The sequence below is a fragment of the Mercenaria mercenaria genome, chromosome 3, assembly GCF_021730395.1.
Source record: "Mercenaria mercenaria strain notata chromosome 3, MADL_Memer_1, whole genome shotgun sequence".
In the NCBI taxonomy this organism is placed as follows: Eukaryota; Metazoa; Mollusca; class Bivalvia; order Venerida; family Veneridae; genus Mercenaria; species Mercenaria mercenaria.
Window position 1 is genome coordinate 11,194,073 of NC_069363.1, and position 27,039 is coordinate 11,221,111.

General features: G+C 35.2%; 1 protein-coding gene across 1 annotated transcript; it reads left to right on the forward strand.

Moving 5' to 3' along the window:
* The first annotated feature begins 3,475 nt into the window (after positions 1-3,475).
* Positions 3,476-20,449, forward strand: LOC123525448 (NADH dehydrogenase [ubiquinone] 1 beta subcomplex subunit 7-like). Its single transcript, XM_045304502.2, has 3 exons — positions 3,476-3,677; positions 4,583-4,763; positions 19,976-20,449. The coding sequence occupies exons 1-3, from the start codon at positions 3,521-3,523 to the stop codon at positions 20,094-20,096; spliced, it is 459 nt and encodes a 152-aa protein (XP_045160437.1). The 5' UTR covers positions 3,476-3,520; the 3' UTR covers positions 20,097-20,449.
* Positions 20,450-27,039: the final 6,590 nt, after the last annotated feature.

Below are 27,039 nucleotides of genomic sequence, written 5' to 3' on the forward strand. Positions count from 1 at the left end.
AGTAGAAGTTAGTTCGTTTTGTTCTAATTAATATATTCCCAAATTTACCCTACTTACAATATCAAAAATTTATGAAAGAATTTTAAGTGATCAATGAACAGTTTTCTTTAAAAAAATATTTTCACTTATCTGCTTTCATGTAGGTACAATATTCTAACGGATATATCATAGGCATTTGACCGCTTGCCACATAATTAAATCATCCTTAAGGTATTAGATCTACATCTACATCTACATCTTTGGATGGTGAGTATGCTACAGTTAAAATGGGACAGAGGCGACAGAATTACATACTGACCACCGCCAGCCTCAATTAATGTACAAAAATGGAAAAAGATTAATCTTATAAGCGATTTCTTGGTGTTTCAAGTGAATTTACTACTTAAACAAAGGGTTAGAGTTACACATCTTTAAAAATATGAGTTACCCGGTGAAAGTTTCTCATTTTGCTTTCAATCTTAGATTATATATTGTGGAAGAAATTTAGGTAGGTTTTACGTCTGCCCTAAGGTTATTTTTAAATGGCATGAAGCAAAATTCAAAACAGAAACACAGCATTCGACCTTATTTTTTTAATGTTGAAGTATGAATTCTGTCTCATTAAATCCGTTTACTTGAGGCACTATAGAAAAAAAATGATATTGACATTTTATTTGTGTTTTATAATTATTTACCAAAGTTTGATGTTCTTTTATTGAAAAATGTTTAAAACGAGTTCTCTGCAAACGTTTTGGATATGGCTATCACTTTGAAAATTGTCTCTACTTGAGCTTGAGAAGATACCATAAGTTATAATAAATTTATATAAAAAAAAAAAAACGGCATGGTAAAAGTTGTTTAAAAATTGCAAAATAGTGCAAAACCCGGTTACCTTTCAGAATATACCAAGCAAAGGCCATTTTGAAAACATTACTATTAGTGATCTAATACCTTAAACCAATTTCTTATGGACTATCAGACAAAGCTTGTCAACTTATTGATGTTCGATTACCTATAACAAAGATGGCAGAGGGTCAAACTTAGAAAAACCACTTGTGAATTTGTTTGTTTATTTCAATATTGACATCATGGTAACAATAACAACATTCATGATTTAATATTAAAATTTAACAGCAAGATAAAATATAATAAATATCATGAAATATGCATATGTAATGAATTATGTCGGTACATCAATATCAGGGATTTTTAAACACAAAAAGAGAAGAAATCCCCTTTTTCCATTGTGGTCCCTGGTAGTGATGTTCTGATATAGAGAGGCATGAAACATGATTTTAGTAAAAAAATAAATATTTACATTAAGATACTATTAATATACAAAACTCGTTATGTTCTATGTTATTATTAAAAACTTAAGATACTAGTATTTAATAAAAAATTGCACTAAATGAAAGACTACGCCAAAGTTTGGCACAAAAAAAACAACAGATTTCTGCATGTGTAATCTAGTATTTAAAAAAGAAGATCATTAACAGCACTTTTACAGTAAGGCAAGACGAAGCCTTATTTGAGATGGAAGGGTATTCCATAATTTACAACCTAAAAAGGAAAATGACTTCAAAAGCCTTTGACCCTTAGGGTTTAAAAGACCCACTGTCACTAGACCTTGTTTTATATGAATGAACAGGATCTTGGGTCACAAAGTATTGACTCATCTGTCAGGAGATCGCCCATTCTTAATTTTAAAAACATAACACAATGTTATTTGTTCCACCCTTTTACAGACGGGTAACCAATTCAATGAAATAAAATGTTCTTGGGCAATTTGGGACCTATTTTCCAGATTGAGTATAAAATAGAAAAAGTAGAAACTTCACAGGTCGCTCAACACGACAAAAACGAAAATGTTGCAGGCTCGGTTAAACCTGATTAATTTATTTTGGGTAACCTGTAGCTTGTTTTTCCAAAATTGAGATAAGCCGTGAAACCAGAAAGAACAAGTGTAGTCAAAATGACACTGCATCAAAGCTAAAACACAAAGTCTTTTAGTATGCTCAATAACAAATTTCTGTTTCCTATACAGAAATTTTAACCTGGTATTTGCATAAAAATAGATAAGAACCCTTAAGATTGTTTTTAATGATTTTAACTCAAACTCTTCTTGGTAAAATAATTCTTGCACACAGGATTTGCGTTTCCAGTGATTTAACATATGCTGGCAAAACCCATCTGGCACCCCCATGCCATATGGCTCTCGTGCTGTTAATGACAAGTGGCGATTCATGCATTGATTATATATTATTTATGTAAATTACGAAAAAATCAGGTACCTTGATAGTTTCTCTTCGTTCCTTATAGTAGGCATTGGAACCAAAAATACAAACTTCAGTTGGGCACTATCTATTTTAGACATATGTGTAGCTAACTGCATCAAAGTACACAGTATGAAAAAATATTTAAAATATCATTTTCTGGAAAAAAGTTATTAGTGCTGAAAAGAAATGACGCCAGGTACAATGTCTGCAAAAAATGGAGACAACTCCACTAAGACTTAACTGTAGGCTTTCCAGATTTTATTAGATGACTATGTACATAGTAGCTCGTGCAAACCATGCATCTTTTACCTGTAAGCATGAAAAAATCATGCATAATTACTGCAAGGTCAGCAGCGTGAAAAGAAAATTATGCTAAGATTGAATAATTATATACTCTGGTGGAAACAGACGATATTTTTTAAAAGTTAAATCCAAAAAAAGTTCACAATGCATAATATGTTGTAAAAGCTTTTGCTGGAAAGGGAACAATTTCTGCTACCCATATATATGCGTCGAAGTATAGGAAAAAAATGTCTAAAATTATGAGAAAATCAAAGAAAACAATATCATGACTGTTAGATGCATGACTAGCAAGTAGCATAGATAGCTTACTTTACCATTACATTGATTTAACATGGACATGATTAGGATTGACAAACGGTGTTCATTCAATGATTTCAATCTCGAAACAGATTATTTCTTATTATTATTTATTTATTATTATTTATTATTATTATTTATTTTATTTTTATTTTTTACAAGCTGTATATATTACTGCTCTTACTCTCTAAACAACATGAATATCATGTATCATATAACATAGCAACATGCTTTTAACAACTGCCCCGATCTCCCAGTTATGATCAGAAATTGATTGTTGGGAGTGTCTCCGTAGATGTAGATGTAGATTTCCTTTGTGTAAAGAAGGCTTAGGGTAAGTCTTTATTTATAGTATATTTCTGTTTAAAACATCCGACTCAAAATAAAAATTCTTGTATCATGTATCTTGTACCGAAGTAAATTTTGGTAAATTTGACTGATTTGTGTAATATTAACCATATGATATGCACCATAATGCACGATACTTTTCCCAATAAAATATAAAAATACAAATGTATTAAATAATTCATTCTTTCATTGAATTTATATCAATAATTACTTTAAACATATATTTCATAATAGACAAAATTTATGCACTCATTTAATTATTAAAAACATACTGTGCATCACGTGACACTTTGCCAAGGACGAAAATTTTGTCAAACATGGAATGGATTTCCAAAAAGTGGCATGATTTTTGGCCTGACACGAGTAAAGCAATACCGGTAAAAGGATACTGGTATGGTGCACCATGTGTTGATCCTGATTCTAAACCAACATTTGATCCAATGCTTGGATTTCCCAATGGAAGAAAAGAAAGGAGTAAGATTCTGTACATACATCAGGTCTACTCTGAGAGTCTAAGAAAGATTATCTGTAAATTTATAGATTGAAAGTTTGAAAACTGTTGAAATTATATTTAGACAAAATCGCAGCTAGAAATTGATTTACTTATGATATTCATAAAAAAGGTCAAATTCAGTCATTCTTGGTTATTATCTGTTGATTCAGTTAGCTGAAATATTCTTACACGTACATCACATTGATAAAATTAACACATCAAAACATGTTTTATAAAATAAAAAAATATATATGTAAATAAACGCTTATTTCATTTGTGTCGTAAAATTTGCAATTTTTGTTTAACATTGAGCCTGCTAGCAGCAAGTGATTGTCTTTGTGACCAGTGCAGACCAAAATCAGCCTGCACATCCCAGCGATTTTTTTCCTTCTTTATAAAGTACCCCTAAAAGGACCTTTTCCCAATTGAAAAATGCAGTCTTTTTTCCCAATTATCATCCAAAAATTCCCCAAATGACCAAATTAAGTTTGCATTTTGATGATTGCATAAGGAAAACTTCGTATCATTGACATTCAGCATGATTTAACTATTTAAACAGTTTGTTTGATGCTATTTACATGGAATTAATGGAAGAAGCATTCTAAATGATGTTATTAATTAACTATAAAAATTCCCAATCTGAGTAAAAACCGTGCTATTTTTCCCAATTTATCCGGTACCGGACCTTTTCCCAAAAGGGCAAAAAAAATCATTGCATCCATGCAGGCTGATCATGGTCTGCACAGTACGCTATTCTGTTAGTAAATTTTCAGTGAACACTCCTTTGAATAATAAGTGGTACAGATTGAATGATGGGCTAGTCTATTTTAGAAATTTAGCATTGTAAAGGTAAATGGGGTTCTTGTATTTTTTTTTTTTTTTTCAGAGATGCATGTCACATTTGAGGAGATGATTGATGCTAGAGTACCCCCAGAACACAGAAATTACTGTGCTCATAAATACATAGATTTTATGAAATGTTACCAGGACACCCCTGCTCTTTCTAGAGTATTTAGAAAAGCTTGTGAACCATATTGGCATCATTATTCAGATTGTAGATACGAACTGTAAGTACAAACATCTTAAAAAACAAAAAAACATTTGCATTTGCTTTTTTAGCTCACCTGAGCACAAAGTGCTCAAAGGTGAGCTTTTGTGATCGCCCTGTGTCCGTCGTCGTCGGCCAGTCGTCCGTCCATCGTCATTCGTCTGTCGTCAACAATTTGACTGTTAACACTCTAGAGCTCACAAATTTGGCCCAAACTTAATGAAACTTGGTCAGAATGTTACCCTTAATAAAATCTTGGAAGAGTTCGATACTGGGTCATCTGGGGTTAAAAACTAGGTCACAGGGTTCCCGCTGTCGGTCGCCAATGGCGCCAAATGCGACAAAATGTAAATTCTGGCGCTAAAAATCTTCAATTGGCGAATGTCATTGGCGCCTACAAGATAATCGTCGATCTGATCTTTCTCAATGACGCAATAACAGATTATCCGATATTTAACACCACACGAAGACAATACACAACGTGTCAATATCGATTTACACCACGGGGCATAATTTAAAACTTCGCCGAGTCGCTAGAGCATTCTTCCACGCAAGAATGATTATCGGTCAATCTGATTCGCCAAATTTAGCCCCGCCTACTTACACGAAAGCAAATGAAACGAAATATTAGCTGCGGGCTTTGCTCACCTTTTTTATGATGCAAAAAACGCAAGATAAATTTACAGGTTATTTTAATGACAATCCGATTCGCCGAAGAAACTGAGACCGAGAAAATGTCGGAAATAATGACACGTCAAAGCGCGATCAAAAGATACACATATTCTCCGATCGTAAATAGATATTTTTACCTCACCTGAGCAATGCTCAGGTGAGTTTTTCTGATCGCTCGATGTCCGGCGTCCGTCGTCCGTCGTCTGTCGTCTGTCGTCCGGCGTCTGTCAACATTTAGCTTGTGTATGCGATAGAGGCTGTATTTTTCAATTAATCTTCATAAATATTGGTCAGAATGATAACCTTGATGAAATCTAGGCCGAGTTCGAAAATGGGTCATCTCTGGTCAAAAACTAGGTCACTAGGTCAAATCAAAGAAAAACCTTGTGTATGCGATAGAGGCTGTATTTTTCATTTAATCTTCATGAATATTGGTCAGAATGATAACTTTGATGAAATCTAGGCCGAGTTTGAAAATGGGTCATCTCGGGTCAAAAACTAGGTCACTAGGTCAAATCAAAGAAAAACCTTGTGTATGCGATAGAGGCTGTATTTTTCAATTCTTCTTCATGAATATTGGTCAGAATGATAACCTTGATGAAATCTAGGCCGAGTTCGAAAATGGGTCATCTCGGATAAAAAACTAGGTCACTAGGTCAAATCAAAGAAAAACCTTGTGTATGCGATAGAGGCTGTATTTTTCAATTGATCTTCATGAATTTTGGTCAGAATGATTGCCTTGATGAAATCTAGGCCGAGTTCGAAAATGGGTCATCTTGGGTCAAAAACTAGGTCACTAGGTCAAATCAAAGAAAAACCTTGTGTATGCGATAGAGGCGGTATTTTTCAATTGATCTTCATGAATTTTGGTCAGAATGATTACCTTGATGAAATCTAGGCCGAGTTCGAAAATGGGTCATCTGGGGTTAAAAACTAGGTCACTAGGTCATATCACGTAAAAACCTTGTGTATGCGATAGAGGCTGTATTTTTCAATTGATCTTCATGAATTTTGGTCAGAATGATTACCTTGATGAAATTTAGACCAAGTTCGAAAATAGGTCATCTGGGGTCAAAAACTAGGTCACTAGGTCAAATCAAAGAAAAACCTTGTGTATGCAGTAGAGGCTGTATTTTTCAACTGATCTTCATGAAATTTAGCCAGAATGATAACCTTGATAAAATCTAGGCCGTGTTTGAAAATGGGTCATCTCGGGTCAAAAACTAGGTCACTAGGTCAAATCGAAGAAAAACATTGTGTATGCAATAGAGGATGTATTTTTCAATTGATCTGTATGAAATTTTGTCAGAATGATTGTCTTGATGAAATCTAGGTCGATTTTGAATATGGGTTATCTGAGGTCAAAAACTAGGTCACTAGGTCAAATTAAAGAAAAATCTTGTGTATGTGATAGAGACTGTTTTTTTCAATTGATTTTTATGAAATTTGGTCAGGTTGATTGCCTTAATGAAATCTAGGTCGAATTTGAATATGGGTCATGTTAGGTCAAAAACTAGGTCACTTGGTCAAATCAAAGAAAAAACTTCTGTATGTGATAGAGGCTGTATTTTTCAGTTGATCTTCATGAATTTTGGTCAGAATGATTGCCTTGATAAAATCTAGGTCGAGTTTGAACATGGGTCATCTAGGGTCAAAAACTAGGTCATATCTAAGAAAATGCTTGTTTTATCGCAAGAGACCAATTTTTTGGTCCAATCTTAATGAAAATTGGTCAGAATATTTGTTTCCTTGAAATCACTAGGTCAAACATGTTTTACACTGTTATGGAGTGTTTCTTAGGTGAGCGACCTAGGGCCATCTTGGCCCTCTTGTTTGCACAAGCTTTGTTAAATAAATTTACGCATTCGTAAAGTAAATTTCAGTCGCGGTCGTATAATTTCAATTGGAGAATTTTTGAGATACAAATGAACTAAAGCAGTTCTTTTGCGTGCCCAACGTAAAGCATTGATACACGGGATAATTTTAAAAAGCTCAACCGCAAAGCTTCGAAACAAAGTGCTAATAATACCTGTAGGTGGTATTTTCGCTATACAATAATATGTATGAAAGGAAATAGAAATTTAGCTATATATATATATAATGAAACTTAAGCATTTTAAAAAGCTTTTCAAAAGTTATAACATAATATAAAACAACACTGTTTTTGATAAATGACCTAAATAAATTTTGAAATAAAAAGTTAAAAGAATAAAAAGATAAATATTCATGTTTTAAAAACATCTATTTAGTGAAAATGACCATTAAAGGGAGATAATTGAAAATAGCAAACTATATAAAGAGATAATTTAAAATCAAATGAAAAGAGATTGAAAAAGAAAATGGTATGTCGCCCATCACAGACTATTGGCTCCAACTTGAGAGCCACTTGCGCAAACTTTTCCTGATTGGCGAATTTGTTGGCGCAAAGTGAAATTAACCCAGAGGAAACCCTGAGGTCACCAGGTCAGATCAAAGGAAAAGCTTGTTAACACTCTAGAGGTCACAGTTTGGGCCCAATCTTAATGAAACTTGGTCAGATCGTTACCCTCAATAAAATCTTGGACAAGTTTGATATTGGATCAACCGGGGTCAAAAACTAGGTCACCAGGTCAGATCAAAAGAAAAGCTTGTTAACACTGTAGAGGCCAGATTTATGACTGTATCTTCATTAAACTTGGTCAGAATGTTAATCTTGATGATCTATAGGTCAAGTTCAAATCTGGGTCAGGTGGGATCAAAAACTAGGTCACTAGGTCAAATCAAAGGAAAAGCTTGTTAACACTGTAGAGGCCACATTTATGACTATATCTTCATGAAACTTGGTCAGAATGTTAATCATAATGATCTCAAGGTCCAGTTTGAATCTGGGTCATGTAGGATCAAAAACTTGGTCACCAGGTCAAATCAAAGGAAAAGTTAGTTTACACTGTAGAGGCAGGGATCATCCTAGGTCAAAATTTTAGGGAGAAGTGACTTCTCCCCCAACAGACTTTAGGGAGAAACCGAGGAATTTAAGGAGAAAATTCGGCATAGTATTCAGTTTACTGTCTATATATATATATCCACTATAAATGGGTCTTGCTATAATTATTTAACGTAATTGATTATTATTTTCATGAATTTCTAAATAAAGTATAAACTTAGCTATGAAAATGTCGACTTTAAATTTTATCTGAAATTTACGCGTCCGAATCTCGTAAATTTATCAGGTGCGCGATCGAAACGCTGTGAAAATTTTCATTCATGTTTCGATTCTCGTGCTTTAATAATGCCCGATTCTTGCCTCAACTTGTTCAGATTTATACATTTAATTGATTTATTTATTAATCTTTTTGAAAATAATACCAAACTCATAGATATTGGCGATCTTTTTACAATATTTTGTACGGCAGTTCAGACGTCCGCGGAATCGTTTTTTTTATCCACAGCGCCCGGCCAATTGGTTTACAGTGGCTGTATTTGAAATAATTTTTGAAGTAAGTTTTAATAAAATCAAGAAATAATATACAATTGATGCATAAGGTCATGCATTCGTTAAGTTTATCGGCTTTTTACACGCCGATTGAAAATTTTCAAAATGGCAGCGGCTTACAATATTATTGATTAACACAGTGGGTTATTAACGCTACGATTGGCTGAAGTTTGACAGGCGAGTAGGCGGGGTTGACTATCGATTTATCGGTAATTTAATCTAGAATATGCATCAAGTTTTACAACTTTTAGTAAATATATTACAACACTCTGAAAAACTCGGCGATTTGGATTTCGCTCAGAGGCGATAATTAGGCGAAGTAGCCAACTTTACAACGACGATATCGCTCAAATCGCCTTGTAGGATGATCCCTGTAGAGGCCACATTTATGACCATATCTTAATGAAACTTGGTCTGTATGTTAATCTTATTTATTTATAGGTCAAGTTCAAATCTGTGTCAGGTTGGGTCAAAAACTAGGTCACTAGGTGAAATCAGAGAAAAAGCTTGTTAACACTCTAGATGTCACATTTATGACTGTATCTTCATGAAACTTAGTCAGAATGCTAAAAACTTACTCAGAATGCTAATCTTGATCTTTAGGTCAAGTTCGAATCTGGGTCATGTAGGGTCAAAACCTAGGTCACCGGGTCAAGTCAAAGGAAAAGCTATTTAAAAACACTTTAGAGGCCACATTTATGATCATATCTTAATGAAACTTGGTCAGAATGTTAATCTTGATGATCTTTAGGTCAATAGGTCAGGTGAGCGATACAGGGCCTTCATGGCCCTCTTGTTTAACTTTTGCAAAATAAGAGTTAAAAGGGTAATGACAATAGAAGTTTTATATTTGAAACTCAGAAATATATCCAAAGAAATATAATTCTTGGTATAAAATTAGCTTTACCATTTCAACTACCGTATATCTACTGGAAAGTATAAAGAACATAGTATGTCTGAAATTGGGACAGTTGATATCCATTAAATCGTTTTAGTGTGACTTATGAATATGTTTCAAATAGTAGAGCAGTTGTTGTCACTTTTTAGCTCACCTGAGCATGAAGTGCTCAAAGGTGAGCTTTTGTGATCACCCTGTGTCTGGCGGTGGCGTCCGGCATCAGTCGTCAACAATTTGACTGTTAACACTCTAGAGGTCACATTTTTGGCCCAATCCTAATGAAACTTGGTCAGAATGTTACCCTCGATAAGGTCTTGGATGAATTCGATATTGGGTCATCTGGGGTCAAAAACTAGGTCACCAGGTCAAATCAAAGGAAAAGCTTGTTAACACTCTAGAGGTCACATTTTTGGTCCAATCTTAATCAAACTTAGTCAGAATGTTACCCGTAATAAAATCTTGGACCAGTTCGATATTTGGTCACCTGATGTCAAAAACTAGGTCACCAGGTCAAATCAAAGGAAAAGATTGTTAACACTCTAGAGGTCACAATTTTGGCCCAATCTTAATGAAACTTGGTCAGAGTGTTATCCCCAATAAAGTCTTGGACGAGTTTGATATTGGGTCATCTGGGGTCAAAAACTAGGTCACCAGGTCAAACCAAAGGAAAAGCTTGTTAACACTGTAGAGGCCACATTTATGACTGTATCTTCATGAAACTTAGTCAGAATATTAAACTTGATGATCTTTAGGTCAAGTTCGAATCTGGGTCATGTTGGGTCAAAAACTAGGTCATGGGGTCAGATCAAAGGAAAAGCTAGTTAACACTTTAGAGGCCACATTTATGACCATATCTTAATGAAACTTGGTCAGAATGTTAATCTTGATGATCTTTAGGTCAGTAGGTCAGGTGAGCGATACAGGGCCTTCATGGCCCTCTTGTTTGTTGGTACATATATCACAGATGTTTTTTACATGTAAGCAGGTTTCTCAGGAACTACAGATTGAAATGACGTCACAAATGCTCTTTTATAACTAAGAAATTTTGATGAAAATGTTAGAAGGTTTCTTAGGCACTGTTTGGCTAAATTCTTTCAAACTCTTTCCATGTCTTCAGCATCAACTGAGAATAGCAGTATATATCAGTATTACCAGGCCTCATGAAATTTCCATTCCTACCCAGGTACCTTTAACCCTTACTTGCATTTTAAAAAAATTAATCCCGTTTTTAGCTCACACAGGCACAAAATGCAGAAGTTTTATAAAAGCTGTTGTGGTCACCCTGTGTCTCTTGTCCTCTGTCATCAACAATTACACTATTTACGCTGTAGAGGTCACAATTTTGGTCCAGTCTTACTCTTACTTCAACTAGGTAACAATTTTACCCTCAATAAAATCCCATACAAGTTTATAACTGTGTCGTCTGTGGACAAAAACTAGGTCACAAGATCTTGTAATAGAAAGGAAACTTTTCTCTATATAAAATCTAGGTCAAATTTGAAACTGATTTATTTTAGGTGAAAAACAAGGTCAGTGAGTCAGATTATAAATAGAAAAACATTGACAGTAAGGACAACCTTTTTCTACATAGCATAGGCATAGCCAGAAGTTCAAAAATGATACGCACAGCTAGGCACAAAGTGCCGAATGGGGGAGGGGGTATAGTTCAAAACTTGTTTATATTATATCAAAAACTGGGTCACTAGGTCAGTTCATAGAAAAACCTTGTTATTAATAAACTTTGATAATGTGCCAGTTGACCTCAATACAATCGACACTGTTTATTTTGCAATACAGTTAACTAGTAATTACTTTACAATATAGCCCCAAGTTAATTGATGGATTATCTTTGAACATCCCTGGACTTACTGGACTCATCTGCCACATTATCAAAGTTCATTAGTAACACTCAAGAAACCACATTGTTTTCCATTTGATACTGATGAAACTTTTTAAGAACATTAATCTCTGTGAAATCTAGTTCAAGTTCAGTAGCAGGTTACCTGAGGTTAGTAACCAGGTGACTGGGTAAAAGCAGACAAAAACCCTTTTTAAGTTTCTAGAGACCCCCCTGTTCTTCTTATCATCAGAATCTTTGTCAAATTTTTTTTCTTATTGAAATCTAGGTAAATCTGAAAACTGGCTTATCTCAAACAAAAACTAGGTCAGATAACATTCTCATTCATCAGATGTTCGACATGGTACCCGAGACGGACTACCGGGGTACCATGGTAGACACATGGTTTGCGAGAATGGTCAGATAATAGAAAGACCTTGTTTGCACTCAGAAGGCCACATTTTTAGCTCGACTATTCGAAGAATAGTCTAGCTATTCTACTCACCCTGGCGTCGGCGTCGGCGTCGGCGTCACACCTTGGTTAAGTTTTTGCATGCAAGTACATACAGCTATCATTTAAAGGCATATAGCTTTGAAACTTATTTATTCTTTTTCTAGGTCAATTACCTACCTCTCTGGGTCAAGTCCCATAACTCTGACATGTATTTTGAGCAAATTATGCCCCCTTTTGGACTTAGAAAATTTTGGTTAAAGTTTTACATGCAAGTTACTATCTCCAAAACTAATGCAGATATTGAATTGAAACTTCACATGTGTCTTCGGGGTTATAAAACTAGTTGATAGCACCAAGTCCCATAACTCTGACCTTCATTTTGGCCAAATTATGCCCCCTTTTGGACTTAGAAAATTCTGGTTAAAGTTTTGCGTGCAAGTACATGCAGCTATTACTAAAAGGCATATAGATTTGAAACTTATTTTTTCTTTTTCTAGATCAATTACCTACCTCACTGGGTCAAGTCCCATAACTCTGACATGTATTTTGAGCAAATTATGCCCCCTTTTGGACTTAGAAAATTCTGGTTAAAGTTTTACATGCAAGTTACTATCTCCAAAACTAATGCAGATATTGAATTGAAACTTCACATGTGTCTTTGGGGTTATAAAACTAGTTGATAGCACCAAGTCCCATAACTCTGACCTTCATTTTGGCCAAATTATGCCCCCTTTTGGACTTAGAAAATTCTGGTTAAAGTTTTGCGTGGAAGTACATACAGCTATTACTAAAAGGCATATAGATTTGAAACTTATTTTTTCTTTTTCTAGATCAATTACCTTCCTCACTGGGTCAAGCCCCATAACTCTGACATGTATTTTGGCCAAATTATGCCCCCTTTTGGACTTAGAAAATTCTGGTTAAAGTTTTGCGTGCAAGTACATACAGCTATTACTAAAAGGCATATAGATTTGAAACTTATTTTTTCTTTTTCTAGGTCATTTACCTACCTCACTGGGTCAAGTCCCATAACTCTGACACGTATTTTGGGCAAATTATACCCCCTTTTGGACTTAGAAAATTCTGGTTAAAGTTTTACATGCAAGTAACTATCTCCAAAACTACAACAGATATTAAATTGAAACTTCACATATGTCTTCGGGGTTATAAAACTAGTTGATAGCACCAAGTCCCATAACTCTGACATGTATTTTGGGCAAATTATGCCCCCTTTTGGACTTAGAAAATCCTGGTTAAAGTTTTGCGTGCAAGTACATACAGCTATTACCAAAAGGCATATAGCTTTGAAACTTATTTATTCTTTTTCAAGGTCAATTACCAACCTCACTGGGTCAAGTTCCATAACTCTTAACATGTATTTTGAGCAAATTATGCCCCCTTTTGGACTTAGAAAATTCTGGTTAAAGTTTAACATGCAAGTTACTATCCCCAAAACTAATGCAGATATTGAATTGAAACTTAACATGTTTCTTCGGGTTATAAAACTAGTTGATAACATCAAGTCCCATAACTCTGATATGTATTTTAGTCAAATTATGTCCCCTTTCGAACTTAAAACTCTTTTGATATTTAACATTTTGGGTAATAATTTCCTGCTTCTGTGACAATATTTCGAATAGTCGAGCTTGGCTGTCTTACGGACAGCTCTTGTCTAACTGATTGTGAGACTTGGTCAGAATGTTTAATGGTTTAAAATATAGGATCATTTTGTTTCTGGTTCAGTTAGGTAAAAAATTTAAGTCACTAGGTTATATCAGTGAAAAATACTTTGTTAACAAATAACAATCTAATTGATTTTTTGGTCAGAATGCTTGTCTCATAAATCTTGGCTGTTATTTAGGGTAAGAACTAAGTCAGGTGAGAGATTTAGGGCCTTCAGGGCCCTCTTGTTTCACTTGTAAGATTGTAGTAAAGCTGGTATTTACTTAGAATCTAAGGTTAATTTTGATGCATTTTCACTATATCTCAATTATTACTAAATGGATTTGATTCAAACTTAAAATAAATGTTCCACCTTATCACCCACATCATGTGTCACAAGATGCATAACTCTGACATCAATTTTTCATTAATTATGCCTCCTTTTACTTAGAATTTAAGGTTAATTTTGAAGCATTTTCTCTATATCTCAGTTATTATGTCTCCCACCACAAAGTGGTGTGGGAGACATATTGATTTACTCCAGTCTGTGTGTGTGTCTGTCTGTCTGTGTGTGTGTGTGTGTCTGTCACAAACCTTGTCCGCACTCTTAAGTCGAACATTTCTCATCTGATCTTCACCAAACTTTTACAAAATATGTTTGACCATAAGACCTCGGCCAAGTTCGGTAACTAGCCAAATCAGTCCAGGCACTTCGGAATTATGGCCCTTGAATTACCCAAATATGCTCAGGTCTTGGGAGCTAAAACAGCCCATAAACTACTAATCATTAGTAGTATAGTAGTCCCTTTGGGGCACTTTATGTGCGCTCTATGTTCAAGCTTCACCAAACTTGAACAAAATGTGTTTGACTATAAGACCTCGGCCAAGCTCGATATCTACCCAAATTGGCCCAGGCACTTCAGAATTATGGCCCTTGTATTACCAAAATATGCTCAGGTCTTGGGAGCTAAAACGGCCCATATACTGCTAATCATTAGTAATATAGGAGTCCCTTTGGGGCACTTTATGTGCGCTCTAAGTGCAAGCTTCACCAAACTTGAACAGAATGTGTTTTTGATTATAAGACCTTGGCCAAGCTCAATATCTACTCAAATTTCCCTAGGCACTTCGGGATAAGGGCCCTTGAATTACCGAAATGGCGTTTTTACTCTTGTCAACGGCGTTTTTGCTCTTGTCCGCACTCTAAGTCAAACATTTCACACCCGATCTTCACCAAATTTGAACAAAATGTGTTTGACCATAAGACAAGTTCGATAATGAGCCAAATCGGTCCAGGCATTTTGGAGTTCTGGCCCTTAAATTGTAGTGAGTAAACAGTATATAAAGACTGACTTGCTATTTAGATGATTAGGCAGTTGTGGGAGACATTCGCTTTTCTCAAAAGCAGCTCTAGTTACTATATGGATTTGATTCAAACTCTTTTTGTGACACAAGGTGCATAACTCTGACGCCAACTTTTCATGAATTATGCCCCCTTTTACTTAGAATTGAAGGTTAATTTTGATGCATTTTCACTATATATCATTCTGATTGGCTTAGAGCTAAAGGGAAGTAACTATTTTTACTTCCCCAAGAGCTGAAATAAGACTTTTCTCGAAACACATCACAATAAGTCTTAATAGTCATAAATCGGTTGTATGTGTTATAAAATGATGTTTCCAATGCAAAATAATTATTAAATTTGAAATTTTTTGAATTTGGACCATATTTTGAGTAGATGTGCCTATTTCTGCAGCAATTTCTGCAATTGAAAGGCCAATATTTTGTCTCCAGAATGTGTGAAAATGCACAAAATGCATCCGTTTGAGTCATATTCATGACGGAATGAATGATATTTCAGAATCAAAGTGAAAAATAATGCATATAGGTGAAACTTTTACCAAAATTTACAATGAAGCGACCATAGAGCCTTAATTTAGCCCAGAAAATTGGTACGGGGTGGCCTTACTTAAATGTCTATATTTCTCTAAAATCTCGAATTTTCACAATGAAACTTGTTAACATGTTCGGTATTACATCTTTCTTGAAAACAGAGATGAAAATGTTATGAAATTTGATAAAAAAAATATTTCTTTTAGGTTATAATGCAGTAATTCGGTCAAAAATATGCTTCCGTGGTGTAGTCGAAAGAAGTCCCTAATAAATAGATCCTAATTTTTCCATTTTTCACGCTTTTGCGCGTAAATCGGGGTCCAAATGGGCATTATTTCACTCGTGGAATGAATTTTACATAAAATAGGACACTTTTCATGCTAATATTCACATGTTTCGAGTTGTTTACTTGAAAACGAAAGTAGGGTGTTTATTCTGCCGACCGCTTTCTGAAATGCGGCAATATGAGGGTACCTGACTTCAGTTGACGTGCATTTCACTGCATACTATTCAACACCCCTTTTTCTTTTCGTTTTCTTGAAGCAAATGTATGGATATCTTGTGGAAAATAGGTCTACGACTGAGTGAAAATCTAGAAACTGTAACAGAATAGTTCTGAAGTAGCTGAATTTTATATGAAACGAAGAACAATTTCTTTTATTGGTATTATAGCCTTAAATTCCAAGAATTAGTCTGTTTTTAGATTTTCAGTATTTGAGGTATTTTTCTAACTTTTTAGCTCACCTGAGCACAAAGTGCTCAAAGGTGAGCTTTAGTGATCACCCTGTGTCCGGCGTCCGTCGTCAGTCCGTCCGTCCGTCGTCAACAATTTGACTGTTAACACTCTAGAGGTCACATTTTTGACCCAATCTTAATGAAATTTGGTCAGAATGTTACCCTCAATAAAATCTTGGACAAGTTCAATATTGGGTAATCTGGGATCAAAAACTAGGTCATCAAATCAAAGGAAAAGCTTGTTAACACTCTAGAGGTCACATTTTTGGCCCAATCTTAATGAAACTTGGTCAGAATGTTACCCTCAATAAAATCTTGGACGAGTTCGATATTGGGTCATCTGGGGTCAAAAACTAGGTCATCAGGTCAAATCAAAGGAAAAGCTTGTTAACACTCTAAAGGTCACAATTTTGGCCCAATCTTAATGAAACTTGGTCAGGATGTTACCCTCAATAAAATCTTGGACGAGTTCGATATTGGGTCATCTGGGGTCAAAAACTAGGTCACCAGGTCAAATCAAAGGAAAAGCTTGTTAACACTCTAGAGGTCACATTTTTGGCCCAATCTTAATGAAACTTGGTCAGAATGTTACCCTTAATAAAATCTTGGACGAGTTCGATACTTGGTTATCTGGGTTCATAAACTAGGTCACCAGGTCAAATCAAAGGAAAAGCTTGTTAACACTGTAGAAGCCGCATTTATGACTGTATCTTCATGAAACTTGGTCAGATTGTTAATATTGATGATCTTAAGGTCCAGTTTGAATCTGGGTCATGTAGGATAAAAAACTAGGTCACCAAGCCAAATCAAATGAAAAGCTAGTTTACACTGTAGAGGCCACATTTATGACCATACCTTAATGAAACTTGGTCAAAATGTTAATCTTGATGATCTATAGCTCAAGTTCAAATCTGGGTTAGGTGGGGTCAAAAACTAGGTCACTAGGTCATATCAAAGGAAAAGCTTGTTAACACTCTAGAGGCCACATTTATGACTATATCTTCATGAAACTTAGTCAGAATGTTAAACTTGATGATCTTTAGGGCAATTTTGAATCTGGGTCATGTCAGGTCAAAAACTAGGTCACCAGGTCAAATCAAAGGGAAAGCTAATTAACACTGTAGAGGCCACATTTATGACCATATCTTAATGAAACTTGGTCAGAATGTTAATCTTGATGATCTTTAGGTCAAGTTTAAATCTGGGTCAGATGAAGTCAAAAACTAGGTCACTAGGTCATATCAAAGGAAAAGCTTGTTAACACTCTAGAGGCCACATTTATGACTATATCTTCATGAAACTTAGTCAGAATGTTAAACTTGATGGTCTTTAGGTCAAGTTCGAATCTGGGTCATGTCGGGTCAAAAACTAGGTCACCGGGTCAATCAAAGGAAAAGCTAGTTAACACTTTAGAGGCTACATTTATGACCATATCTTAATGAAACTTGGTCAGAATGTTGATCTTGATGATCTTTAGGTCAATAAGCCAGGTGAGCGATACAGGGCCTTCATGGCCCTCTTGTTTATTGTTAGTCCTGTGTAAAAAGAAAAGCCATTTTTCTGTGGTAACATGTGTCAGTAAGACAGTTTTTTGTATTCATTTTTAGTGTATCTCTAATATTAGAGATTTTTGTATTTACCTCATCCTGGGAACATATACTTATATTACTTTTATGTGCCATGGAAGCACAAGATGAAGTACACCAAAGACGAGTAAAATTTTTCTTTAAGTAATAAGTTTTTTTTTTATGTTTTATATTATTCTAAGTATTTTTAGCTCATCTGATTTTTTGAAAAAAAATGATGAGTTATTGTCATCACTTGAGCGGTTGTCGGCGTCGGCGTTGCCTGGTTAAGTTTTATGTTTAGGTCAGCTTTTCTCCTAAACTATCAAAGCTATTGCTTTGAAACTTGGAATACTTGTTCACCATCATAAGCTGACCCTGTATAGCAAGAAACATAACTCCATCTTGCTTTTTGCAGGATTTATGGCCCCTTTTGTACTTAGAAAATATCAGATTTCTTGGTTAAGTTTTATGTTTAGGTCAACTTTTCTCCTAAACTATCAAAGCTTTTGCTTTGAAACTTGGAATACTTGTTCACCATCTTAACAGACCCTGTACATCAAGAAACATAACTCCATCTTGCTTTTTGCAAGAATTATTGCCCCTTTTGGACTTAGAAAATCAGTTTTCTTGGTTAAGTTTTATGTTTAGGTCAGCTTTTATCCTAAACTATCAAAGCTATTCCTTTAAAACTTGCAACACTTGTTCACCATCATAAGCTGACCCTGTACAGCAAGAAACATAACTCCATCCTGCTTTTTGCAAGATTTATGGCCCCTTTTGGACTTAGAAAATATCAGATTTCTTGGTTAAGTTTTATGTTTAGGTCAACTTTTTCTCTTAAACTATCAAAGCTATTGCTTTAAAACTTGCAACTCTTGTTCACCATCATAAGCTGACCCTGTACAGCAAGCAACATAACTCCATCCTGCTTTTTGCAATAATTATTGCCCCTTTTGGACTTAGAAAAATCATTTTCTTGGTTGAATATTATGTTTAAGTCAACTTTTCTCATAAACTATCAAAGCTATTGCTTTAAAACTTGCAACAGTTTTTCACCATCATAAGTGGACACTGTACATCAAGAAACATAACTCTATCCTGCTTTTTGCAAGAGTGATGGCCCTTTTTAGACTTAGAAAATCATGGGTAGGACAATATTTCTATTATACAAAAAAATCAGATGAGCGTCAGCACCCGCAAGGCGGTGCTCTTGTTAAAATTTCTTATGGTTGCCATTCCTCTGTGACAGGACAGTATGGTGGGGGTATAAGTCACTCCTGTGACAGTTCTAGTTCAACAGGCTGTTATTAAGCAGCTCTTGTTAATAAAAGTTCTCAAAATATGAAATGTCGCAGTTGTTACTTTTTATCAATAATGACAAACCTTGTCTAAATTGTTTCTTTTTTACTCTGATTTGTATGTTATGATTAATTAAATTTTGTCTTTATCAGAAATAAGATACATAACGTATTTAGCTTGACTATTCAAAGAATAGGTAGAGCTATTGGTCTCACCAATGTGTCCGCGTCGGCATCCCCATTTGTTTAAGTTTTTGTATGTAAGCTGGTATCTCAGTAACCACTTGTGGGAATGGATTGAAACTTGACACACTTATTCACTGTGATAAACTGACTTACATTGCACAGGTTACCTAACTCTATTTTCAGTACCCACTAATGGGAATGGATTTAAACTTCACACACTTGATCACTGTGATGATCTGACATGTAGTGCATAGGTTCCATAACTCTTTTTCAAAATTATGCCCCTTTCTTGACTTAGCTGTTTTTGGTTAAGTTTTTGTATGTAATCTGGTATCTCAGTACCCACTATTGGGAACTGATTGAAACTTCACACAGTTGTCCATTGTCATGAGCTGATATGCATTGTACAGGTTCCATAATCCTGTTTTGCAATTTTACAAAATCATGCCCTTTTTTCGACATTAATATTCATTCAATTGACAAGACTGTTGAATAGTCGAGCATTTCTGTCCTCCGACAGCTCTTGTTTATGCTTTATGATTATTTTCATCTTCAGGGCAGTCATGCAGTACAAAGAATATGAAAGAGAACGGCGGCTACGTGCTAGACAGAAGAGAAGAATTGCCATGGGTCTTGAACCAGATCCAAATGCAGATGCTATTGCAGAGTCTATGTAGTTACATAATGTTTATATGACATTAGACTTCAAAGGATAATGTAATGTTACAAGAGTGAAATCAGATTCTTTAAACTACCAAGGGGGACAACATGGTTCTTTTGAAATAATCTGGATAGATATATTGTGTGTGCAGTCTAAAAGCATTCTGGTAATGGTTATGAGAAAAAGTTAAAACTTCTGATCTGTTTAATTCTATAAATGAAAACAAATGTGTATTAACATTATATTTAGTAAATATCCCATGTAATTTGTTACATGGCACATATACATACATAGAAAATAACATTTTTGGTATGTTGATGTTTCTAGAATTGATGCTGTTTTTTATGAATATAATTTTGAAAAGATGAATTATTTGTATTTTTATTTTTACAACCTCCAAGCAAAGTGATTTCATCAAGTCTATATGTGCACAAAAAACAGTTCTGTCCAAATGCAAGGGGAAGTTCAAATCTAAAGCATGTCAAATTGAGGGATCAAGCCTTTTACCACTTGACAATGGGGAACATTAATCAGTTATTTCCCCTGATTATGTCCAAGAAGTAGATTGGTCCTTCCTCTGTTTTTATCGTTGACTTCTTTGTAATTTTCAAAGCAATATCTTTACCAAATTTCATTGGGTTGGAAAATGATTAAGGACAGGGTTTTTTAGCTCATCTGATTTTTTGAAAAAAAATGATGAGTTATTGTCATCACTTGAGCGGTTGTCGGCGTTGGCGTTGGCGTTGCCTGGTTAAGTTTTATGTTTAGGTCAACTTTTCTCCTAAACTATCAAAGCTATTGCTTTGAAACTTGGAATACTTGTTCACCATCATAAGCTGACCCTGTACATCAAGAAACGTAACTCCATCCTGCTTTTTGCAAGAATTATTGCCCCTTTTGGACTTAGAAAATCAGTTTTCTTGGTTAAGTTTTATGTTTAGGTCAGCTTTTCTCCTAAACTATCAAAGCTATTGCTTTAAAACTTGCAACAGTTTTTCACCATCATAAGCTGACCCTGAACAGCAAGAAACATAACTCCATCCTGCTTTTTGCAAGATTTATGGCCCCTTTTGGACTTAGGAAATATCAGATTTCTTGGTTAAGTTTTATGTTTAGGTCAACTTTTCTCCTAAACTATCAAAGCTATTGCTTTGAAACTTGGAATACTTGTTCACCATCATAAGCAGACCCTGTACATCAAGAAACATAACTCCATCCTGCTTTTTGCAAGAATTATTGCCCCTTTTGGACTTAGAAAATCAGTTTTCTTGGTTAAGTTTTATGTTTAGGTCAGCTTTTCTCCTAAACTATCAAAGCTATTGCTTTAAAACTTGCAACAGTTTTTCACCATCATAAGCTGACCCTGTGCAGCAAGCAACATAACTCCATCCTGCTTTTTGCAATAATTATTGCCCCTTTTGGACTTAGAAAATCATTTTCTTGGTTCAGTATTATGTTTAAGTCAACTTTTCTCATAAACTATCAAAGCTATTGCTTTAAAACTTGCAACAGTTTTTTTACCATCATAAGCTGACACTATACATCAAGAAACATAACTCTATCTTGCTTTTTGCAAGAATGATGGCCCTTTTTAGACTTAGAAAATCATGGGTAAGACAATATTTCTATGATACAAAAAAAATCAGATGAGCGTCAGCACCCGCAAGGCGGTGCTCTTGTTTTAGTGGCCTTCTGCTAAATATAGGTTTGAATAATCATTCTTATTTAGAAACCTACATAAAAAGCATATTTATTTTGACTAACCACAACATCTTGGATAAAGGTTATAACAAAAAAGTCAGAGGAATCCAACTGAAAGGGACCAATGTTATACTTGGTTATCCTTGTGCTTTATCGTATAACCTTTCAAGGGAAGTAACAAGCTAATGTTCCTCATTGCTCCCCTTTTTAGCTTGACTTTTCGAAGAAAAGGTATAGCTATTGCACTCGCCCCAGCATCGGCGGCACCATTGGTTTAAGTTTTTTATAAAGTCAGATATCTCTGTTACTTTCAAAGCAACTGACTTAAAACTTAAAATAGTTATTTCACTATCAAAGTCCACACCGGGAGAAAAATAATTTGACACAAATGTTAACCATATTGAGATGGTGTGTTGCGCTTATGACCCGGGTCTTTCAGGTCAAGGTCAAGATCAAAAACCCTATCACAAATGTTCATCTAATCTCAAGGATTGCTTCGGGGGCATTTGTCACTAATAGTGACAGCTCTTGTTCAAAAATAAGTGCTTTTGTTGTCACTCTTCCATTGGTGTTGGCATCGGTGTTACAAAAGTGTTGCATAGAAGTGGGTTTCTGTAAAACTACTTGGTCAGATCCTTTAAAACCCCACATACGTCTTTGGCATTATTAGTTGAACTTGAGGACAAGTGACATAATTCTAGCTACTATTTTGTTAAAATGATTAGGTGGAAGGGCTTCAAATAGTCAAGCGCACTGTTAGTGGATAGCTAAGATATGTACTAGTACCATATACTTACTTGATAACTTATGTAAATTGAAATGTTCTTTTTACATGCTGAAACTTCGGTGATTTGTAATATAACTTACGATGGGGGATTATTGCAAAACCGTTTGTGTGGTACCTGGAAAAAAGTGCAACAATTTTTGTAGAAGAATAGTAACTCTGGAGGAATTCCTGAATGTTGAGAATTTTGAATTACCTCCCTTCATACACCACCATGTCTGTGATTATTAATCTATTTTGTCATTATTTTAAAATCACCACTGCAGTCTGTAAAATATGGCAACAAGCTTGTGCTGTGTTAATTACTCCTTAGAAATAGATTAATATGAATGAAAATTTATGAAGAAAAAAAATTTTTTTTTTTTTTTTTTGATCCTTGGCTAGAATTTTACTTCATTATTGTTTCAACTTTCCAAAATAGATCCACTTCAGAATTTACTATTCAGAAATGAAGTACTAGTATTTAAGCCATTTCAACAGCTTTGAAACTCGAGATAAAAAAGTATACCTTTATATCCACTTTGTAATAATAAATTGTAATAAAAAAAAAATGAATTTGAACGCATGCTGAGAATGAATAATTTAAAATTGTAATCAAAATTATTTGCTTTATCATTAAATGTGCTCTTTTGAAAAATATATGTAAAGGTTCAAATACTGCAAGACAAATATCATAAACATTTTGAGATTATTTTAGTGTTACATTTACTTTGATTGAACAATGATTCAAATAGTTTGCACTTAAAATTTGTTTATATTGATAAAAAAACTTCAATAATCTGAAAGGCTGGGGGAGGACTTGGTATTCATAGAAATTAGTTCATGTAAATACTTTTGATTGGTTTAACATAACATAATTCCTGCTGATAGCAAAATTGTGTTTACAGTGCAATGCATCGGTATGGATAGAAACAGTAGCTAATATTTGAATACAGAATTTGATAAGTGCCGTTTGTACTGCTCAGTCTACTTAGCTCATTCCAGCTGTAAAGTTGTAAAATTTGAGTCTGGAAATTAAAGCATCTGATTGGATGATTTTAGGCTTGGTCTGAAATTGATCAATGGCAAGGTTGCATTTCAAGACTGCATCATCATCATCATTCATCATCATCTTGGTCTGGTTTCCTTTGAATTTGGTTGCCCATTTTATTCAAGTTTGCTGGCTGTTGTGTTGTTTGGTTTAATGTCACTCTATATAAAATAGCAGTACCAGTCAACAATATGTCAGTGTTTCTAGATTATAGAATACTTCACCAACCTTGGAACTAATGGGCATGTCATATCGGTATACTTAATAGAAACATTTCAAGTAACTTTCTGTTTTTAGCTCACCTGTCACAAAGTGACAAGGTGAGCTTTTGTGATCGCGCGGTGTCAGTCGTCCGTGCGTCCGTCCGTAAACTTTTGCTTGTGACCACTCTAGAGGTCACATTTTTCATGGGATCTTTATGAAAATTGGTCAGAATGTTCATCTTGATGATATCTAGGTCAAGCTTGAAACTGGGTCACGTGCCGTCAAAAACTAGGTCAGTAGGTCTAAAAATAGAAAAACCTTGTGACCTCTCTAGAGGCCATATATTTCACAAGATCTTCATGAAAATTGGTCAGAATGCTCACCTTGATGATATCTAGGTCAAGTTCGAAACTGGGTCACATGCCGTCAAAAACTAGGTCAGTAGGTCTAAAAATAGAAAAACCTTGTGACCTCTCTAGAGGCCATATATTTCACAAGATCTTCATGAAAATTGGTTAGAACGTTCACCTTGATGATATCTAGGTCAAGTTCGAAACTGGGTCACGTGCCGTCAAAAACTAGGTCAGTACGTCAAATAATAGAAAAAACCTTGTGACCTCTCTAAAGGCCATATTTTTCATGTGATCTGTATGAGAGTTGGTCTGAATGTTCATCTTGATGATATCTAGGTCAAGTTTGAAATTGGGGCACGTGCGATCAAAAACTAGGTCAGTAGGTCTAAAAATAGAAAAACCCTGTGACCTCTCTAGAGGCCATATATTTCATGAGATCTTCATGAAAATTGGTCAGAATGTTCACCTTGATGATATCTAGGTCAAGTTTGAAACTGGGTCATGTGCGGTCAAAAACTAGGTCAGTAGGTCTAAAAATAGAAAAACCTTGTGACCTCTCTAGAGGCCATATTTTTGATGGGATCTGTATGAAAATTGGTCAGAACGTTCACCTTGATGATATCTAGGTCAAGTTCGAAACTGGGTCAACTGCCATCAAAAACTAGGTCAGTAGGTCAAATAATAGAAAAACCTTGTGACCTCTCTAGAGGCCATATTTTTCATGGGATCTGTATGAAAGTTGGTCTGAATGTTCATCTTGATGATATCTAGGTCAAGTTCGAAAGTGGGTCACGTGCCTTCAAAAACTAGGTCAGTAGGTCAAATAATAGAAAAACCTTGTGACCACTCTAAAGACCATATTTTTCATGGGATCTGTATGAAATTTGGTCTGAATGTTTATCTTGATGATATCTAGGTCAAGTTCGAAACAGGGTCATGTGCGGTCAAAAACTAGGTCAGTAGGTCTAAAAATAGAAAAACCTTGTGACCTCTCTAGAGGCCATACTTGTGAATGGATCTCCATAAAAATTGGTCAGAATGTTCACCTTGATGATATCTAGGTAAATTTTGAAACTGGGTCATGTGCCATCAAAAACTAGGTCAGTAGGTCAAATAATAAAAAAACCTTGTGACCTCTCTAGAGGCCATACTTTTCATGGGATCTGTATGAAAGTTGGTCTGAATGTTCATCTTGATGATATCTAGGTTAAATTTGAAACTGGGTCAACTGCGGTCAAAAACTAGGTCAGTTGGTCTAAAATTATTAAAATCTTTTGACCTCTCTAGAGGCCATATTTTTCAATGGCTCTTCATGAAAATTGATCTGAATGTTCACCTTGATGATATCTAGGTCAGTTTCGAAAGTGGGTCACGTGCAGTCAAAAACTAGGCCAGTAGGTATAAAAATAGAAAAACCTTGTGACCTCTCTAGAGGCCATATTTTTCATGAGATCTTCATGAAAATTAGTGAGAATGTTCACCTTGATGATATCTAGGTAAAGTTCAAAAAGAGGGTCACGTACCTTCGAAAATTAGGTCAATAGGTCAAATAATAGAAAAACCTTGTGACCTCTCTAGAGACCATATTTTTGAATGCATCTTCATGAAAATTGGTCAGAATTTTTATCTTGATAATATCTAGGTCAAGTTCAAAACTGGGTCACATGAGCTCAAAAACTAGGTCACTATGTCAAAAAATAGAAAAAACAACATCATACTCAAAACTTGGTCATGTGGGAAGAGGTGAGTGATTCAGAACCATCATGGTCCTCTTGTTTATTAATGGCTACTGTGTATTCCTAAGCGCGTAAAATCACCCTGTAAACATATATGGGTGTTTATATAGTTTGGTCCCTTTTCATTGTCAGGCAGAGTTCACATAATACAAGTAATGGTACGCTCCATTTTCAGTGAAATTGTCAACATTGCGAGAGACTGACTTTTGTATCATCATCCCCCACCCCAACCCCACCAAATCTATCTGGATGTCTTTCAGTTTGTCTGTCCAAAATTGTGTCATGTATATCTCAATGATTATTGTACCCCCCGACAACAAAGTTGTAAGGGGGGGGTATACTGGTTTCAGGTTGTCTGTCTGGCGTAGACGCAATCTTATGCACACCATCTCTCCTTATCCCCTTGACAGAATTTAATGAAACTTCACACAAGTGATCAGTACCAACAGTAGTTGTGCATGGGGCATGTTAGGTTCTTTTAGAAAAAAAAATTGCAGAGTTATGGGACTTTGTTTTTTTGTTACTATACTATATACATAGACACAATCTTGTGCACACCATCTCTCCTCATCCCCTTGACACAGTTTAATGAAACTTCACACAAGTGATCAGTAACAACAGTAGTTGTGCATGGGGCATGTTAGGTTCTTTCAGAAAAAAAAATTGCAGAGTTATGGGACTTTGTTTTTTTTGTTACTATACCATAGACACAATCTTGTGCGCACCATCTCTCCTCATCCCCTTGACACAATTTAATGAAACTTCACACAAGTGATCAGTAACAACAGTAGTTGTGCATGGGGCATGTTAGGTTCTTTCAGCGACAAAAATTGCAGAGTTATGGGACTTTGTTTCTTGTTTATCCCCCTGCCAAAGGCGAAGGGGATATTAGAAATGCTCTCCATCCGTGCGTGCGTGTGTCCGTCCGCAACGATCTTTGTCCAGAGCATAACTCCAAAAGTACTGGAGGGATTTTCTTCAAACTTCATACACTGATAGAACACATTGGGAGGAAGTGCAGTGTGCAAGAACAATAACTCTACCTTGCCAATTTTTTGAGTTATTCCCCTTTATCTTATTTTCTTAAAAAAATTTGTCCGGAGCATAAATCCAAAAGTATTGGAGGGATTTTCTTCAATCTTTATACACTG

Coding starts and splice junctions, on each gene's coding strand:
- LOC123525448 (XM_045304502.2), top strand. CDS start 3,521: ATGGAATGGATTTCCAAAAAGTGGCATGATTTTTGGCCTGACACGAGT. Junction 3,678..4,582: donor CAATGGAAGAAAAGAAAGGA/GTAAGATTCTGT, acceptor TTTTTTTTTCAG/AGATGCATGTCACATTTGAG. Junction 4,764..19,975: donor TCAGATTGTAGATACGAACT/GTAAGTACAAAC, acceptor TTTCATCTTCAG/GGCAGTCATGCAGTACAAAG.